Consider the following 20,943-nt stretch of genomic DNA (forward strand, 5'->3'; position numbering starts at 1 on the left):
TGGGTGCCCCTAACCCCCGTGTTAAGGGTCAACTGTATTGTCTTAACTTGTATTGGAATAATCATAATCTATTATAAATATACAATATATATTTTACTCTTCTTAAATTAGGTTATATTGTGGCATATGTACTGACTCTATCAAGACTGTCTTGGTTTGTATGTGTAGAGTTTTGCCATAGTTACTTTATATTACAACACATTATATTTTATGGTGGCCTAAAATACCATTGCATAAATTGCTATGGAAATGTCTTGCTCAAGAGATTCATATTTGAAGTGTCTAGTCTGCCTTTTTCATGGGAAGGTAGGTATATAGTAATTCTTTTGGTCTGCAGAGATCTATTGAGGAAAGTACGAAAACCATTGATTTCTATGCCATTGTCAGAAGTCACCAGTACATAAGGAAAATATCATTGGTACTGTGACTTGTTGTTCTGTGGCTTGTGCTTCTGACCTGAGGCTCTCTTCTCCAGATTGTTGTGAAATCTTTTAGATTTGAAGTCCTAGCTCAGCCAGTATCCATCATCATGTTCACTATCATACCCACAACCACTAATTCCCCAATATTAATTTTTATCAGTGGATTGGGAATACAGATATGTTCCCATTGACGCTGTGGCAGATTTAGAAGTTGCTTGGGCCTTTTCATAATCTGGCTTTCTATGTCTTCTTTAGATACCACAATTTTTAGTTCTCTTTGTCGACTTACCGACAGTTTCTTTATGTGACTGGATTATCTCTGCTTCTGAAGGTTCTCTTAGATTTTTAAGTTCCTGTCATTTCTGTGTTCATTTTCATTCAGTGATAATAAAGTTTCAAGATGTTGTCAACACGAAACTTCAAGAATTTTCCTCCATTACGGAAAAAAGATGCATAAAATATATTCACTCTTCCCAAATAAAGGTTCTTAGAAATAGTTGGTCTCATTGCAACATTCTGGTTCTGTCCAGAACCTTCATTTTAAAGCAAGAACTCAATTTTACTTCATATATATATATATATATATGCACATATATATATACATATTTATGTCTTTATAGATTTCAGAGAGAAGAAATGAGAAGGGGAGAGAGAGAGAAACATCAATGATGAGAGTCATTGATTGGCTGCCTCCTGCACGCCCCCCCGCTGGGGATCGAGTCCACAACCCAGGCATGTGCTCTGATGGGGAATCGAACTTCGATCTCCTGAGTCTTAGGTCGATGCTCAACCACTGAACCACACCAGCCGGGCTGACTTGTATTCTTGATGATGAGACTGTGTCATCAGTGGAAGAAGAGAGAAGCTCTTTGTGTATTTCCCCATGTTGAACTCCCCTTGCCTTTCAACTTCCCACTAGAATGGAAGCTTTATTAAAGTAGGGGTTTTGCTCAGGCACCTTGCCCCATGGTCCATAGCCTGCGTTACGCATTTGCTGAACGGGAGAATGGAGGGTTATGAACGGGGGAGTAATCGACCCGCGCTGTTGTTGTTTTCACTCCTTTTCCTCTCTTGTATTTCACTGCTGTCCTTCTGGAAGATTAGCTCCTGATGAGCAGAGGCTGGACCTTAGGTTTTTCGAGAAGGGTGCCGCTGTTTCGGTTATTATTCTAATACGCCACGTGTTTGCTCTTTTCCAGCTTAGGGTTGATTTCCGACTCCTTTCACATGTTTTTCGATAGCACTGCCATATTGGCTGGGTTGGCAGCGTCTGTCATTTCGAAATGGAGAGATAATGATGCTTTCTCTTATGGGTAAGACTTTAAAATTCTTTGGTTCTGCTTCTGTGTAAAATACTCTACTCTTGCTGAGTTTGGACAGTTAATCAGATATTTGGGGGGTGTTTTCACGCTGGAGAAACACCTGGTCTCACTGCTGAGCCCCGCGCCCTGCTAGGCGGAGCTGGCTTTTGCATGTGCTGGGGAAGCGGCGGATCCCTGGACACGGTTGGCTCCACTGGGGTATTTTTTAGCTCATAGGATCTTCTGCAGTGTAATTACAACTGCACGCCACAGCGGTGAGAAGCAGCCCCCTCTTCCTCTCTGCCCTCCGCCTGCTTCCTCCCTGACACCTTCCTGTCTTCCCCCTGGTCCGCGCTCCCACCTGCCCCACGCCCCCTTTTCACTGCCTGCCCTGTTCTCATCTCCCCTCTCGTTGGCCTCCTCCTACTCACCCCCTCTCCCGTCTGCCCTGCTCTCCTCTGTGTGCTTTCTTTCTAGTGACTTGGGCCTGTGTTCGCTCCCTCCTTGTGCCCCCACCTTTTCATACTCTTCTCCACCACTGCTTCCCTCTCCCCTTGGCTGTATCTCCCACCTCCTTCTTGTGCTCCCCTCCCTCTCCCTTAGCCTCCGCTCCAGTCCCTCTTGTTCTGGCTTTTGCAGTCTGACCTTCCTTCTTGCACCGATTCCCTTCCCTGGTGGGCGCAGCGCCTCCACCCTCTCCCTCCCTGTCCCCGTCCACCTCCTCCAGCCCCAGCCCTTCCCCTGCTCCCTCACTGCCTCCTTTTGCTCTGGAGCAGGCTCACTGTCTCTTGCACACGCTCTGTTCTCTGCAGATGTTCGAGGCCCGCTGCTTTGCTCCTGCAGTGATAGGAAAATGAAGATGTGGCACCTGCCTTGGGGAGCTTGGGGTCTGACGGGGAAGCAGTTCTGTAAAAATAATAACTGCACATCGTGACAAGTGCTATAAGAAAGAGATGAAGTCTAGACAGAACTTGCTGATTCAGAGTATAACCAAAGTAATAGGATTCCTTGTAAAATTATGAAAAGCAAGTCAAGAAACACTGATTATTCTATTGTTAGAGTACGGAGCGAGAGATCCTGTACATCTATAACCCCAGAGAGGTTGGATGCTCAGAAAAGAACAGCTTCCATGGCACCATAAAATCAAAATTCTTAAGGATGCTTTGGCTCATTAAAGAAAGCTAGAAAAAGCAGTATTTTTGATGCCCTTATTATAGGACCAGAGTGATTAACTGCTGTGAGCTCCCTTCGAATAATATTTGAACAAGTAAAGCTGCCAAGCTCAAGTTGTTTCTGAGTTTAAGCCAGTGATGCCTCATTCAAAAAATAAAATCTTCCCCTAATGCTTCCCACAGGTAGGAAGCAGAAAGCTTCAGAAGTCCATGAGGAAAAAGGCAGTCACTTTAACAAATAGTTCAGTTAGAATTATGTGAAGCTAGACTTGATTCTAAAAGTAGGTAAACTTTTTTGTTACATTTATTAATCTTAGAAAAAGAGTAATAGAAATACAAATTTCAAGCTGTTTCAGGGACACTTCAGAAATAATTTTATTTCCCTTCAGATCAAAGCTCCACTTTCCAAAGATCTGGAAGCTGAAAAGTACAAAGCAGGAAGCATAGGGCATCCTTAGGAGAGGAATTAATAAGCTACAAAACCCCCTTTTCAAGCTTGCCTCTTCGCTTTTCCCCTCCGACCCTTCTTTGCCCATTTGCCTGGCTCTGCTCTTCCCTCTCCAGGGGCAACTTAAGATTCATATTTCTGGGAAGGGTCTTTCTACACCTACTGACTCCAAGAAGGTCCTTTGATTGATGTGTGGAAATTTCTGTATTTTATGGCATTCTGCTATCAAACATAACTCACAATAATGAAGTTCATTTTCTTATTTTTATATATGTACAATAAAACATAATATTCTATAACTACTGGGACTTTGCTGGCCATTTGTAACCATATAATGTGATTTAGGATCACTGAACTTGTGTAAATTTACACTTTGATCTGTAAGAGGTAACCTAATAATTCGGCTGTTTACTTTGCTCTTTAGGTACGTCAGAGCAGAAGTGCTGGCCGGTTTTGTCAATGGGCTGTTTCTGATCTTCACTGCCTTTTTTATTTTCTCAGAAGGAGTTGAGGTATAGTAGATAGTAACTCGAGTCAGTAAATTATATCTCTAATGAAAATGTTTGTTTACTAAACATACATATAATAATTATTAAGCACTGAGGACAGCCTTGGGTTAGAGAAAATGTTATGTGTGTACAGGAGGAACTTACAAAATAGTTGAGAAAAATTAGGTGTGTAACTACTTGAAATTGAAAACAAATAATGGTGCTTTACAAGGTGTGAATGAAGTGTTGACACTGGAAAGTAGAGACGCAGTACAGGCAGTGGGGCCTGTTGGGATAGTTCTTAAAATAGAACTTGAGAGTTTTGCCAGTTAGTCCGTCATATGTAGTATATTAAAACAAAGAGAACAAGTAAAGATTAATGAACTTAAAATGAATGGTAATATTTCAAAATACCACAAAAGGATGGGTTTTAGACCAAATAGTTATGCTTACTTTAAATATTTGTATTTATTTAAAAACAGTGACTACTACCTTTTCTACAAAGGTGAATACTGGTTTTATTTCTATCTAATGTTTTGGCAGATACTTTTGGAGTGATTTTAATTCTGAAAATAACTAGAAATTTTGAAAAATGGCTTTTTGTTTTCACCAGTTTATCTATCAGATGTCATGTGAGTGCCATTTGTATTACGTGTTTTCTAGAGAGCGTTGGCGCCTCCAGATGTGCACCATGAGAGGCTGCTGCTTGTGTCAGTCCTGGGGTTTGTGGTAAACCTAGTAGGAATCTTTGTTTTCAAGCACGGCGGCCATGGACATTCTCACGGCTCTGGTATGACGGTTAGAACCCTTCGTTTCTTCATTTTCTGGTGCCTGTCATAGTTACTCACTTTAGAAAATGGATACTTTTAAAAGTTAAACTATTGATTTTTAATAACAAAAGCAATGTTAATAGACTCTTACTAATGTCTTCCGGAACCGTCCCTTCCCCTTCTTCGTGCCCCTCCCCAGCACCTTCTCTGTACAGGTTACCATTTTGGTGTGGATCCTTTCAGACCTCTAGCTCATGTTGACTATGACCCCATTTATATAAAACAAACAAATAAACGTCAGAACCACAGAACGAATCTAGCTACTAAAAAACTATAGTGTATGTGGGTCTGAAATTTACTACACAACCTGTCCTTGAGGTCCTTCCATTTGGCATATATATCAGTCTCCTTTCTCATGAACAGCCATACAGAACTCCATAGTGTGGGATCCCTGGTTTATTTAACCAGGCTTCTATGAATGGACTTCAATTCCCTCCAGTTTATCACAATTCCGTATCCTTGTGAACACGAGAGTATTTTTCCAAAGCTGTGCTATCCTGTATGGTAGCCATTAGTCACGTGGGGCTATTTAAACTGAGTTTTTAATTTTATCACAGTTAATTAACTGTGATAAAATTAAAAACTCAGTTCTTCAGTTACATCAGTGACATTTCAAGTGCTCATTAGCCACGTAGGGCTACTGTACTGGACAGCAAAAGAACATTGCTGTCATCAGTTCTCTGAATTGCTGGAACACAGGCTAGGTAGATTTTTGTTTCAATAGACATTAGCAAATTGCCTTCCAAAATGACTGTTACATTTACCCCAGTAACAATTATAGGTACTCTTTTCTCTCACTCACATCAAAACTTAATACTGTGGTTTTAAAACCAGCTTGCTAATATTTTGTTAAAAATGGTATCATTTTACTTGGTGTTTCTCTGACTATTTTAGAATTGTCTGTTCTTTTATTTTTTTGGCCTGTTTTTCCATTGTCTTATTTTCAATCTACTTACAAGCATTTTTAAGTATGTATTTTATATGCCAATCCTTTGTTTTAGGTGTTGCAAATATCTTTTCCCAATCTTTGGCTCGTCTTTAAACTTTTGTATATGGATTTTTAATTTGGACGTAGCCTAGTTTTTCTGTCTTACCCTGTTCTCTTATAATTTAATACTGTGACAGTTTTGGTTTGATGGTTTTTTCCCACTAAATTGTCTTGCCACCCTTGCCAGCAATCAGTTGACCATCAGTGTGAGAGTTCATTGTGGACTCTCAGTCCTGTTTCACTGGTCTATGTGTCTCTCCTCAAACCAGCAGCATTCTGTCTCGATTACTGTAACCCTGAAGTAGGTTTGAAATCGCAATATGTGAATTTTCCTACTTTATTCTTTCTTTTAAAGGTCATTTTGGCTATTCTGGGTCCCTTCTAGCATTTCCACATAAATTTTAGGATCAGCTTGTCCATCTCTGCTTTTATTTCCTTCCTGTACTATGTAGTAGGAAGTCAGTATTACTTTAATGACTCTATAACACTTTTTACAAGTAAATGTTTATGGAATTGAATCCGTAAGAGCTAATTCTTTTCGCTGCCGTCAGTATTATTGTAACCATTAACTAATATATTTTTACATGCCTTTTGTTCTGATACTGTTTTTAGGCCATGGACACAGCCATTCCCTCTTTAACGGTGCTCTGGACCAGGCCCACGGCCACGGAGACCATTGCCATAGTCACGAACTGAAACATGGCTCCGCGCACAGCCACGACCACACTCACGGACATGGACACTTCCACTCCCACGGTGAGTACAGCCTGATGCCTCCCACACACACAACTGCGCAGACATCTTTTCCTGGTTGAAAGAGCCTGTTGGAAGTATTGCAGCTGACCTCCTTTCTAATGGATTGGACTGCGTGGTTTCCCACGCCAGCTCTTTTTTAGCATGTAATGAAATTAAATCGGAAATCATGTAGCTTAACCATTTGTTAGCCAGTCCTTCCAGTCATGCTTTCCTGACATTACCAACCAACATTTGCAATTGACCCCTTGTCTGTTGCCCGAGAATTTTTCTCATTGCCTGGGCAAAGCACAGTAGTAAGATTCCAGGTGGGGGGAAGGTAGCCCTTTTTTGGTCAAGAGGGAGAATGGTAAGTGGGAAAGAAAAATTAGCGTGACATCGGGTCACAAAGAGATCACAGCAGCTAGTAGATAGAAATGCTAGGCTTCCAAGACAAGGGATCTGACTCCAAAATCATACCTACACCAGAGTTTACATATCATGTAAAACACTGTTATAAAATTTTACCACCAGAGAAACTCTGTCTTGTCTGTAAACTATGGTAGTTTTCTTTTGGGATGGAAACCAGTCTTTGGCTCTGAATTTCCATCTAGATGTCATTGTTAAAGTTTTCTGCCTTCAGTATTGTATTAGCCAGTCCGAGGATCCAGTAGTGATATGGCCGTGATTCCATTTTGCCCTTAGGAGACATCATGGTCTCGCTGGGAAGTACTGTGAGGTTCATATTTACTGGGATGCTGCACTGAGTCAAGCCAGCTACTTGTTGTTTTAACTGCTCATGTCTCAGTGATAGAAACAGTCAAGGTGTAGGTCTTGTGTTGGGTTGACAGGGTGGGGGCTCTGTTGCTCATGGCAATTGAAGGAGCCAGACTCTTTCCATCAGTAGGATTCTTAAATCTGGGAATGGGGTAGCAGATCATGTGGGACATGCTTACGAGCCTTGAAGTGCTTTCCACCTATTTCTGTGTTCACTATTGAACGACATACAGCTCCTAACTCAAGGCAGCCGGGAAGTGTGGTTTAGTTGCTGGCCAATGAGGAAGGACATAGGTGCTTGGTAAGCAGCCTGCCATGCTCTGCACCGGGTAACCCAGAAGGATACAGCTCCAACCATAGTTTTGTTTTTTGCGCAGTTCCAATTGTAATATTAGCGTAGCATGCTGTATGAGGTATGTTATGAATATTAGATTTTCACGTTTTTTAACACTGCGTTGTTGTTTTTCACCAGATTGCTTACTATAGTAATTTCCTAAATACTCTGTACTGTGGATGCATTTTGAAATTTCTCATGTCTGTCTTCATTAAATTCTTATATTAAATTTTAACACTAATTTTGTAGGTCTGATGTGGCTGTGTAGTCGTGCATCCTTCATGATACATTTGAATGAAAAACACTCTGAATTGCAAAAATTGAATCAGGAATTGAAGACATGTTTTAAAATAATGTAACTTAACTCTCTACAGATGGTCCCTCCTTAAAAGAAACGACAGGACCCAGCAGACAGATTTTACAAGGTATGACAAGGCACTTGTCTGTTTCTCAGTTCATGAAACTGGTTTCATAGTTTTCCTGTAAGAAAAATACATAATATTTGTGTTTAAATGTTAACCTTCCTAGTGATATTTCTTACATGTGCTATTAGGTATGTTAGCAGACATTCTTTTAATTTAATTGTCACTCGGCTGTTTTCTCAGTTGTAATAAGAATCATGCACTATTCAGAAACTATACTGCTTAAATATAAATACTACCCCTTCTGATAACCATAGTGACACCATAGTAGCATGTTTACCTTTGTAGGATCATTAAATAATGTTTCCAAGACTAATACTCCATATGTATTTACATTGTGGAAAAAGTTAGTGCTACAGATGTAATGCATCAAACCCAAAGGTGTTCAATGCCCAGAGTGAACCCTAATGTAAACTGTGGCCTTTGGGTGACAGTCGTGTGTCGATGTTGTTTCGTCACCTGTAACAGATGTACACGCTGGTGGGGCATGGTGACAGTGGGGAGGCTGTGCATGTGTAGGGGCAGCCAGAGCGCCTATGGGAAATCTCTCTTTCTGTTTAATTTTGCTGTGAACCTAAAACTGCTCTGAAAAATAAAGTCTTATTATATTTTTTTAAATGTAATGCTAAGTGAGACCTTGGCTCTATCCACAGGCATCAAAGATGATACCTACATAGGAGTTTACGTATTATGTAAAACACTGTATTATAAAATTTTAAAAGTCAGAAAAACTCAGTGTTGTCTATGAACTATGGTAGTTTCCTTTTGGGATGGAAAACAGTATTTGGCTCTGAATTTCCATCTAGACGTCATTGTTAAAGTTTTCTAACTCCCAGCTGCCTTTAGTATAACTTTTGACTTCAACCTACCTTCTCAATAGCTCGTGATCCAGCCTCCACCACACCTGTTTATCTCCTCTGCTTCTTGATACAGCTCTGGCTTTTGACATTGTCACTGTCAGTAGGCTCTTCCGTACTGAGGAGGTTATTTATAAATATAAATGTGCTTTCTAGTCTCTGGTTTCCCTTTCGCAAAATATACAGAATTGTCTTAGAATAGCATTTGCTGCAATAGCTTGTAATCATGCATAAGTAATGTGTCTATAGCCAATGCTATAATGAGCCTTGATGGTAAGGGTTCATTTTTAGTTTGGAAATGGTCACAATTTGAGGGGAGGTTAGATTTGCCTTCCTATTATCTTTTATATAAGCTGTTGTGAAAATTCATTTATGTTTTCTGAGTGTCCATCAGTGTATGGTGGCTGATGCAGCCCAGTAGGTGGCTGAAGGACAGGGGCAACTGCAGATATTCACACGAAAAACTGAGTGAACTGAATTTGTCAGTTATTTGCTGTATTTTGTGTTGCTAATGAAACCAGTGTTCCAGTTAGCAAATGAGAAGTATCCAGGGACCTTCCAAGCAAAGGAAAATAAAAAACAAATGATTCTTTCCTTTTTCCTTCTGATGTTTAGAGCTGTTTTCATTTCCAATCTTACCAAAACACCAGTTAAAAAATATAAAAATTTGAAAATCACACATATCTCTTAAGAGTTTTGAAGCTTAGGGACCCTCAATCCACTTTGCTGTGTATCTTTCTCCAGTTTAATTTTAAAACTTAAGGTGATCCCAACACTTATTCTTTGCTGTTGAAATACCCTAGAGAAATGAGATATATTTTCTTATAAGTGTGATTCTAACATATCTTTATGATAGAAAAAAGAGCCATTGTTGTTTTTACACATTAGACATTTCTTTTCAGAGAGAGTAGATGCTATGAAGAATGTTCTGTTTTTAGCCACATCTGGTTGAAGTTGGTTTAAGAGATGGTGTTTTGCTCTACAGTAAATTTTACCTATTAAAGATCTAAATGTTGAATAATTTGTCTAGTTAAATACTTTTTAAAACTTATGTATATTAAACCTACTTTTTGGCATTTTAAACTGTTTTTTCCATCAAGTATCAGTTCTTAAATGTAATATTTAGGTTCTTGGGCAGTTAGAATAGTATCTTACCAATTTAATATTTAATTATTAGAAGTTCTGACGTATTTACACCCACTTTAAGTATTCAAATTCCTACTTTTATATCAAGTTCGGGCTTAGTATGTAATTTTAAGTAACAAAGTCTTCAGAATAATAGGTTTGCCAGCATTAATAGTTATGGTCCATAGGCAGTTTGTCTCAAAAGGTAATTTTCATGACCAGCAGGGGGCTCTCTGTGTCCATGGTTCAGACGTCTGTAGTTACAGCAATGTTCTCTTGGCAAATTCTTTCTGCCTAATGACACTTTACTCTAACAAGTTAACTTCTGGACTCTGTCACCAGAGACAAATGTGCACAAACAATATGTAGAATCCCCGTGTTGCTCTGCTTCCTCATTTATGTTATTCGGCATCAGATATACTGACCCCTGCTGATTCGAAATAGGAAAGAGGATCTCAGTTCTCAGGGTACTATCACTCTGTTACTAACAGTTAATCTACATTCTTATCAATTTCAAATTGGTGTGTAATATTTAATGTAGGAGATCAAGAGCAGTTTTATGAAATGCTTGCATTTTCAATTGCTTAGAAGATATTGCTCTGATTCTGATGATCTTTTTCCAGGTGTATTTTTGCACATCCTAGCAGATACACTCGGGAGCATCGGTGTGATCGCGTCTGCCATCCTGATGCAGAATTTCGGTCTGATGATCGCAGACCCTATCTGCTCAATCCTCATAGCCATGCTCATCGTCGTAAGGTGAGTATAGGTATATTGCTTTTGATCATTAAAATGTGAGGTGACAAATATATTATTTAAATTACAGATATAAATTATTACATTGGTTTTCCTTTGGTATTTAACAGATTCCTACATAGATGATTTATCTTTTCATCTGCCTAAAGTCTGATGCTTCCTTTTGATATTTAGCAGTAATCTTATTGGTTTGTCACTCAAATTAGTAGTAATTTTCTTGAATCCAGCGCTGTATCTGTAGAGCATCAGAAGTAGAAATGTATTCACCACAGTTAGAATCTTCTTTCTTTGACATCTGCATCTTGTGCTGCCAAATGCAAAAGGATGTTAAAATCTCTTCCAGAACTGTTTTTAATCTATCAAGTCACCTTATCATTGCAAAAGTCTTACCGAAGTATATTTATGTATGTCTCCCTGGAGTATCAATTCTCAAGGAAGGATCTGTCTCTTAGCTTTTTAGTTCTCTGTTGCTTGCTGTAGTGCCAACATGTGCGTAAGAGTGTGTGTGTGCGTGTGCGCATAAAATTTCAGTACGTGTTTGCTGAATTAGATTGCATAGTTTTTATCTCTTAAATTTATATCGGTTTATTTTATTGTTTTAATTTTTATCAGAATAATGGAATAACATGTGCCTTTATTTCAGTCTTATATTATTTATAAAGCTATGTCTTGGCAAAGTGAAGAAGGTGATCCCTTGTTCCACCAGCCAAGAGAACTATGTCGGTAATTTTATGGGTATTAGTTCAGCTTTTTTCTTTTATTCTAAGCCTCTTTTTTATGGTATTTTTGTTTGTATTATGTATAAAATTATATTCTAAGAAAACTTATTTAGTTTTTTCTGATTATAAACTTACAGTCAGTATAGAAAACTTGGCAAATGATGAGAAATATAAAGAAGTAAAGAAAATCAGTCAGGATGACAACACCTGGAGGTGACATTCCCACTGTTACCAGTATTTTTTTACTGTTGTTTTTAGGCTTTTTTTTTTTTTTTACATTATCAAATTCCTGCTCTCTCTGCTGATTGTTGAGCTTGCTCAGAATTAGAGTAGACACAGGTTCTAGATGAAAGATAGTACAGGTATTATTTTAAGTCCATAAAGTTTAGAGATGATTTGTTAGCTAGCAAGGTCTTAATTCAAGGACAACACATAAGGACGATTTATTATTATAAAGTATATATTTCTCTGTATGTGGGTGAGGGGGAAATACGTAGTGTGCATATATATGTACATGTAGCATAGTACACATACACACACACACAGATATATGTATATATTCATCCCTGAATGTTATATGGGTCTCTCCGGGTGGTGTAATTATAAAATTATGGTCTTCCTTAACGTCGTCAAGGCAAACTAATATTTCTGACTTGGCCTTAAAAAAAATCCATAATTTTTTAAAATGGAGGGCAATAAAAAAACCCTTTAGCTTCAAAGTGCAAAACAAAGACATTACAGTTATCTATTTTTCTGTTAAGAAAGCAAACTTAATTTACTTGAATGCTCACATGATAATGAAATATTTGCAAGATCACTCAGATGCTTTTCAAATCTGCCTGAAGAGTTTGCCTGATTAGCTGAAGCCCATTTTAGGAGATAGATGAGAACTCTTACAGACTCAACAAAATAGAGTATAAAGGATTCGTTTTCTCTTGCCCTTAATTTTTATATATATTTGCAATTCATCAAGAGCAAGAGGAATAATGGGCTCTTTGTACATTTCTTGCATTTTAATGTGGCTCCGTTGAAAACGTGCCAGGGAAATGGATGTCTCCCATCCAGGCTGCCTGCCCAGTGTCCCATTTTCACTTTCCCAGGGAAGCGATTGCTTAGAAAAAGACCATTTTTCTCTCAACATTTTCTAGTGCGGGCAAATGGTGATATAAATTTCTGGGTAAAACTGGGTGGTGCTGTGATGAATTATGTTTCCCAGTGAAAAGCAGCAGATTGAGTATGACAAGGAGAGAGTCATTTTTATCTCCTGATAATGTACACGTCTCACTGGAGGGCTCAGGATGGCTTTTCCCCATCAGAAGCTGAATTAGAACGGAGAGTAGTTCGTGACTTAGAGAGCAGATTTCTGGGCACTTAGCTGCAGCTTTGAATTTCACTGTGATTTCAGAGTGATGCCCTTCACCCAGATCTGCAGCTTGATGTCTGAGTTACTTAAAATAAAAGGGGTGTCTGCATATGATGGGAAGAAATACACAAACAGGATGCAGAAATGAGCACTGGCACCGGTGTGGTATTTTTGAAGCCTGGCTGATTTTTTTTTTAAATTAGTTTACTGGAACTTACCAAGTAACCCTCTTATGGCGCTTTGTACATTTTTACCATGATCATTTGTTAATACAAAGAAAAGGAAATTTTCTCTTTGTCAGATGCAAAACATTTTGAATAATCTGTTTCTTGTCACACTGAAGAAACAAATAGCTCGACCTTTAGAGAGAACTCGGGCAGCAGACTTTAGAAATGACCGATGGTGCTCACAAGGAGAGGTACGAAGTGGCACGTGTGCTAGAGGAACAAAGTTATAGGTTTGAATTCTAAATCATTGTAGGTTATCACCATTGCCCATGAAGACAGGATTTGGACCAGATACTGATTTTGATAAACCTTGTTGATTCTGTGGTCAAATAGATAATTATTTGTAGCCTGTATTAAGTAAACATAAGCATTTTTTTAAACCATATCATATGTGAGAAATTATAAAGATAACTTTCAGAAATGGTTTTGGGTGGTGTCTCAAAACTGCCTTTGTGGTTTACCTTTCAAAGTGGTTATAATTTATGAACTATACTGTTGAGGACTAAGATAAAAGAAGGTAGTTTCCCAGCATTGTAACTTGGTGCTTGTATATGTATCCACATGGGAACATTTTTGCCTAGTAATTCTAGTTTTTAATCATGTTTAGAACCACGAGGGAGTATTTATAAATACCGATTAGTCTAACACCTTTTCTCAAACAGCCTTCTGCAAGAGAATGCCCTAATGCCTTAGAGCATCTGTTTGTATGTGATTATTAACTTTTCACCTTCATGTCTAGAAAGTACTGGTCATGTATTGTCCTTGAGGGGATTGAGAAGTGTCACTTAAGTCATTCTGTGTGTTCGGTGGTTCAGATGAAGCACCCCCCCCAGGGAAGAAAGGCTGGTGAGTGGTCCTGGAAACATTAGGAAGCGCAGAGCCAGTGCAATAGTGTGTTAATGATTGTTAGCCAGTGACATTAGAGAAGAGAATTATCCGAGGCTTAACAATTGGAAAAGAGAGTGTGGTGATTGCGGGGGGAGGAACTGGGTGGAGGTGGAGGAGGGCATGGGGGGGGGAGATAAATGGTGATGGAAAAAAAATCAATAGCTATTAAAAAAATTGGAAAGGAGAAATTATTTTATATAAAATATATGATTAGATTTCTGTAAAACCCATGGGAAAACAATGACAGATAATTTAGTAAAGTTACAGGTATAAAATTGATGTTCCCAATTAATACCCTTTATAAATAAGCAAAATTCAGTGGAATGACATAATTAAAGAGAAGGTACCTTTTCAGTAGCAGCAACAAAGACTATCTAGAGATAGAACACGTAAAACTCGTGTGAGTTGAATTTTAAACACTGTAGGTAAAAGAACTCCCGTCCATTGCTAATAGGAAGGAGAATGGCACTGTCTCTGTGGGGAGAGCTTGGACAGTACCTACTATAAATGCATTTACCTTTGATTAGACAGTTCATCTTCTAGGAATGTCTCCTAAAGAGAAATTGGCAAAAGTATAAAAGGATGTATAAGTAAGGCTATTCTTTGTAGTTTTATTCATTTTGGCTAAAGATTGGAAAGACTGGAGGTGTCTGTTAATAAAGGAGTTATGTACAGTCCTAAAAAAAAAAAAAAGGGGAGTGACGTCAGCAAGATGGCAGAATAGAAAGTCCTAGATTAAACACAGCGAACTGACAACATGACTCTGAGAAATCCAGAAACCAGGTGAAAGGTTTTAACACGCAGGCTAGTAGGAAGCCAACTGCATGACAGAAAATTCACAGTCTGTCATTATTGCCACTCCCACCCCAACTCCTGTCTTCTTCCTGGGGAGGGGAAAGGAGTTGAGCCTGCCTCCAACTGACTTTTAGGGGGGCTTCCCAAGAGACTGGTATCTGTCTGGCTTGTATCAATTACTGGAAGCCCTCTCTTAACATTGTTGATAGGTTCTTGGAAACTGACTTTAAGCAAAAACCATGTATAATGAAACCAATTTTTTACCATAGGCTAATTGATATAAACAAGAGTTAAGTTCCTACAGTATCTCATCAATGTTACAACAGAATGACATTGAATGGAAAGACATTATGTTCGAGGACGTGTTGTGCTGACAAGGACAGGATGCCAGTTTGGGCATCACTGAGAACAGACATCACCTGTACATTAGAGTTTTCAGTACCACAGACAGACACTAGGTGGAACCTGGGGACTGTGATTTCTTACAGCTGCAGAAGGCCCAGTATTGCAGACACAGGAAGAGCTCCCGAGAAGAAGCCAGCAAACCTTTCCAATAGGAGGTGACATGCACTAGCCTGGAGAGGACACATGCCCAGATGAGACTCCAGAGGTCTTCAGAAACTCCAGCCAGGCTATGTAGAGAAAGACCTCTCTTATGAAACTAGACCACAGAGTCTGGAGTGGTCGCTTATTCTTCAGGTACTGAAACCCACACAACAAAAAATAAGAGATACAAAGAAACAGCCAACTACAACACATTTAGAGGAAACAGTTTGATTTCCGGAAACCAAACCTACAAAAAGGAGACCTGAATTGCCAGATACAGAATTCAAAATTACCATCCTAAGGATGCCCAATTAATTAAAAGAAAGCACAGACACTAAACAAAATCTGAAAAACGATACATGAGCAAAATGAGAATACCAACAAAGAGGGAGAAACTATTGAGAAGAGCCAAACAGACATTCTGGAACTAAATAATAATAACCAGGTTGAAAACTTCCCTGGAGGGATGCAACAGCAGATTTGACCAGGCAGAAGAAGGAATCTGTGAACTCAGACAAGGATTTACAGGATCACTGAGGCAGAGGAGGGGGAAAGGAAAAAATGAAGAGAGAGCCTGAGCTGTTTATGAACAAGCGGAACAACATGCATATGGGATTCCCAGAAGGTAAAGAAATGGAGAAAGGAGCAGAGAACCTATTTGAAAAACAATGGCAAACACTTTCTCAAATCTAAGAAGAAAAATGGACATACAAAGTCAAGAAATGTAAAGAACTTGAACTAGGGTAATAGAGGGATGTACATGGAGTCATGTAATTAAACTGCTGAAAGTCACATAGGAATGAGAATCTTGAAAGCAGCAAGAGAAAAGCAATGTGTCACATGCAATGATAACCACAAAGGAAATATCTATAGAATATATATAAAAGGAAATGAGAAGGGAGTCAAAACATGTCACTATAAAAAAATCAGTAACACATAAAAGAAGACAGCAAGAGGGGAAGAAAGACAAAAAGCCTCAAGATAGAAAACACTGGGAAAATGGCAATAGTACTTCCTTACCAGTAATTAAATATAAATGGATAAACATACTAATTAGGAGACAGACTGGCTGAATGGATTAAAAAACCAAGGTCCAGCTTTATTCTCTCTGCAAGCAACTCGCTCTAAGGACTTGCGCAGCCTGAGAGTGAAAGGGTGTTCTGCACAAACGAGAACCTAAAGAGAGCAGCAGTGGTCGTACTTATATTAGACAAGACTGTCCCACAAGACAAAAGGGACATTATATAAGGATGAAAGTGTCAGCTCACCAGGAGGCACAACAATTATGAGCGTATACACTCCTAACGTTGGAACACCTAAGTGTATGAAGGAGACACTAGCAGGAAGGAAGGGAGGAACAGAGCACAGGAAGAGTAGGCGATTTCGGTACCCACTTTCAGTTATGGGCAGAGCACCAGGAAGCCAGTCAGTCAATCAAATAGAAGATCAATGAGGAAAGAAGACCAACAACACCAAGGCGAGTGGGCCCTAACAGACATACACAGACCACTCCACCCAATAACAGCAGAGTATACAGTCTTCCTAAGTGCACATGGAAGACGACATGTCAGGGCACAAAAGAACCTAAGACATTTTAGAAGATTGAAATTAGACATAATATTTTCTCTGGCCATGGTGGAATGAAACTAGAAATCAATAGCAGGAGGAAACAACAGAAATCCAAAAATATATGTAAATTAACACATTTTTTAACAACCGCTGGGTCATGGAGAAATCCCAAGGGTATTTAGAAAGTATCTAGAGGCAAGTGAAAACAAAAATACAGCATACCAAAACGTACGGGATGCAGCGAAAGCAGTACCAAGAGGGAGGTTCATAGTAATAATTGCCTGCATGAGAAAAAGAAGGAGCATTTGAGATCTTGCTTCCCAGCATTTGTCACTTTTGGCTCAAATAAACTTACAAAAATTCTCTTAAAAAAGGAAAGAATCTCAAATTAACAACCTCACCTTACACCTTGAGAAACTAGAGAAAGCAGAACAGTCAACTCGAAGTCATCCGAAGGAAGGAAACAAAGATCAGAGCAGATAAGTGAAATGCAGAATAGAGAAACAATAGAAAAAATTACCCCAGAGCCGTCATTCTTGGAAGATCAGAACATGGACAAACCCTCAGGTAGACCCATCCAGAAATTGGAACTCACGATCGCAGAAGCTGCCAGATAATAATTAACTTGACTTGAGTGCCCATCTGGTTTTTCTAAACAAAGTCCTATTTCTTCACTTGTGTACTTTTTGGAATGCAGGTTTCCTTAAAGTATGAATAATATGAAGTTATTCCTGCCCAATCTTCTTCCAAAACTGTATATGTTGTGTGGAGAACTTTGCCCTCTTAACTTCATCAATCTCATGGTCTCTTCTCATTTTCCTGCCTCTCGACAGCATGTTAGTGTGAGTCCCACTCATTTTTCTTCTCTGTCTGCACCTTTGTTCTCCATGGATGCATAATAGATCATTTCCTTTTTTTTTTTTAACTTACATTGCTGGTGTGATTTTGTTTAGATACTAAGTTACACACTGAGGACCGGGAGTGCTGCGTGCTGCTGCCCAGGTATAACTCTCACCTGCACTTGCACAGAAGATAACACCCTTTTCCCCCCATGAAGCTATTACTGTGCAGGGTTGAAAGTCATATCAAATAAGAACTGCTCTATATTTTAATAATCTTCCACTGGTGTTTGAAAGTTTAAAATAGAATATACACTCAGAAGACGTGTCTAGTGCTTATTATATTCCAGGCACTGTGCTGGGCACTAGGGATAAAAAGGATATGGCGTGATCTCTGACTGCAGAGGACTGAGTCCTGATGAGACAGCCGGTGCAGGGCAGGGAGCTCTGGCCTTGGAGTTATCCCCCGGCTCTGCCTCTTAACCACACACAGCAGTGAACACGTTGCCCTAATCTGAGATGGTTTCCTCTTCTGTGAAGTGAGGAGCTAGTCTAAAGGACCCTTTATGATCTTACTTACATCTGTGGTTCCAACATTTTCCTAAGGTTACTTAAGGCCATTGTGAGAATCAAATTAGAAAAAATTTATGAAAGCACTTTAAAAATTATGAAGTGTTGTCTAAACAAAGACACTGCTAATTATTTACTAGCTTGGCATTATTTACTAATGTTTTCCGTTTAAAGACTAGATGCGTCAAGTGTTGTAACCAAGCTCCAGAAGTTTAAGGAAAAGGGTGACCTTTTTGTGACTTTGGCTCCAAGTTCTAGGGTTATTTTAGGGCATCTCCTTCCCATTACTGAGTCCAGTAGGGACTCTAGAGATGCGCTGGTTTAAACCATGGGTCTGGAAACTCAGTGTAATTGTAAGATAAACCACAGAACTTGTGGTGTGGGGCTTATGTTAGGCTTAGGAAATTCTGGGTTAATAGGTAATTGTCCATTACCACGGTGTACTTGTATTTATGCAAATATGACGGCATACTTACAGCTCGCCACAGGGACACCACGTCTAAATGTGGAGCACATTACAATTTGGGGTCAGTTGTCTTTGGCTTTTTTGTCCACTAAACATTTTGGAGCATCTGACGTATACCAGTCCTCGCATGTATGCATTGTTTTAAAAAGTGCAGCTACTTTCTCTGCGTTTGTGTTATAAGAACTGCTGATAATGTGCAGCAGGACTGAGCTCAGAAGCCAGTTCAAGGTGAAGTAGTAATTTCAGTCGCTATTAATAGATATCTATTCTCAGATCTAAGCAGTTTCGGCTCTGAGTTTTCCATTGTTGAGCGTTAGGATCACTGGGCTGATGTTCTTGAAACGTGTTCACTTGGACGTCCTCTGTGGTCACTGTTGAAATGGTCAACCTTTCACTGAAAGCTGCTTTTGAAGTCAGATTTGAGTATATTTTCATTCACACAATCTCTGGCAATAGGGCGTAACAACTAACGTGCGTATTTGCTCTGCTGGGGTTCCAGCTCTCACATTAGACGTGCTTAGGATCCCGTGGTTGTAGATTTGACCGGCCTTCCGCTTTTGAAGGATAAACTCATTGCCCTGCTTTTCTGTGAAGTCGTAGAGTGAGCGCCACGTTCCTTTCTGTGCGCGCTAGGAAGGTGGCCATTGCTGTAGCTGGATCGAGTTCGTCGGCCAGAAGCGAACCTCTAATTGTCTCCAGATGCTTACTTTTGGGTTTGGATGCAGCTCTGAGTCTGAGCTCAGACCGGAATTTGCTATGCTTGCCTTTCCCCCCACATCTAACCTTTCATTATGGCTAGATGCATTCATGCTCAACTCTGCTTTATGATTCCTTTTCAATAATCAGAAAAATATGGACACAGACTCCTGAGCTAAACACAGTTTCAAAAGGCAAAACTAGAGTTTCTGCAGGTTTCTTTTACATTTTTATGGCCTTGGAAATCGTCATAGAAATTGAACCTGGTTCTAAATGGCATTCCCCGTGAGTTAGCAAGCACCCTCCTCTCCCCACCACAGCTCCATGACCCAGTTACAGCTCCTGCCACTGAAATTCTTTCATGACTTTAACATTCTTACTGGAGAAAATGAGTGTGGTGCATCCGTGCACTTGGATGACACACTCCCTGCTGTCAAATGTAAACATTTCATTAGAATTCTGTCCAAAAGGCAACCACTACAGATTTTCTAGTGTAGCAAAGTCAGTAACAACCTCAGTGGACTCACACACTATTACTTCCTGATGTGGATTACGACATCGTAGTATAAAATGAATGTTCGCTTCTAGCACTATATTGAAATGCTCCTCTGCACTGTGGTTCTGAACTGAGTGTAAGCGTGAGTGTCTCCAAGTTCCCCGTTAGCTCGGGGAGTGTGTTACCTGTGTCACGGGCCTTCTCCTCTGTACCAGTTCTGGATCCTCAGACCAAGGCCGCCCAGGAAAGTGAGTTTCAGGGGAAAAGGGAAGGGCTAGTAGCAGCACATCTGTAATATACACAGGAGTCTGAACATTTACCTGGCTCTTTTATTTTAGACAATAACTTACTGATCACATGAAAAGTCTGGAGCAATGGCTAGAGTCCTTGTCCTCATGAGTCTTGCTGCATTCTGCTCAGGGAGGTGTAGTCTTTCTCTCTTGCAGGACAGGGTTATCAGATGTGGCTTGGCTTTCTTCAGCTTGCCGTCTCCCTTCTCTCCAGTGTCATTCCTCTCTTACGAGAGTCCGTGGGCATCCTGATGCAGAGGACACCGCCCGTGCTGGAGGATGCCCTGCCGCAGTGCTACCAGAGGGTGAGTCTCGGGGCTCTGGCCGTGGGTTCTTGCTGCTGCCAGACCGTTAGGCCTTTAACTGTGGAAAACATGGGCAGTGTCTGTAATTCAGTCCTTCCAAGCCTGGGCGCTGACCACGAGTGCCATTTATACAAACCAGAGTACAATCATCGGAAAATGTGGGCGAGGTCATCCTTGTCGAGAAAATTGAGCAGTCCTTTTGGAAGACAGATGCAAACAGCAGATGATAGAAGCTTTTGTTCACTATATATTTTTTGAGCTCCTGCTTTTTGCCAGTCGTCAGAGGCCTGAGAGAGGAAGGGAGAGTCTGCCTTGACCTCTTTCCCAGGAAGGGCAGACTCCAGAGAGATCTTCCTGTTCGTTTGGTCCAGACTCTGCCTGGTGGCAGGAACCTGCTCTGTGACCTTCAGCTGGTCACCAGCTCTGTGGCCATTTCTGGGAACTGCAGTTCATCCCCTTCACAGAGTGACCTCTTCCCTTTAAACTGCTGTGATTGTTACAAAGATCTGTTTACACCGAGTC

At 40.0% G+C, this 20,943-nt stretch overlaps 1 protein-coding gene across 1 annotated transcript in view; it reads left to right on the forward strand.

The window, feature by feature from the left end:
• The window catches only part of SLC30A7 (solute carrier family 30 member 7), a 31,364-nt gene that overhangs the window by 2,141 nt on the left and 8,280 nt on the right, over positions 1-20,943 (forward strand). The window contains exons 3-9 of the mRNA XM_081120879.1: positions 1,622-1,735; positions 3,768-3,855; positions 4,495-4,621; positions 6,262-6,405; positions 7,867-7,917; positions 10,520-10,655; positions 20,331-20,421. Coding sequence (XP_080977005.1) covers positions 1,622-1,735; positions 3,768-3,855; positions 4,495-4,621; positions 6,262-6,405; positions 7,867-7,917; positions 10,520-10,655; positions 20,331-20,421 — 751 coding nt within the window. The remainder of the gene's footprint in view (positions 1-1,621; positions 1,736-3,767; positions 3,856-4,494; positions 4,622-6,261; positions 6,406-7,866; positions 7,918-10,519; positions 10,656-20,330; positions 20,422-20,943) is intronic.

Source organism: Miniopterus schreibersii (assembly GCF_964146895.1).
Source record: "Miniopterus schreibersii genome assembly, chromosome: 19".
In the NCBI taxonomy this organism is placed as follows: Eukaryota; Metazoa; Chordata; class Mammalia; order Chiroptera; family Miniopteridae; genus Miniopterus; species Miniopterus schreibersii.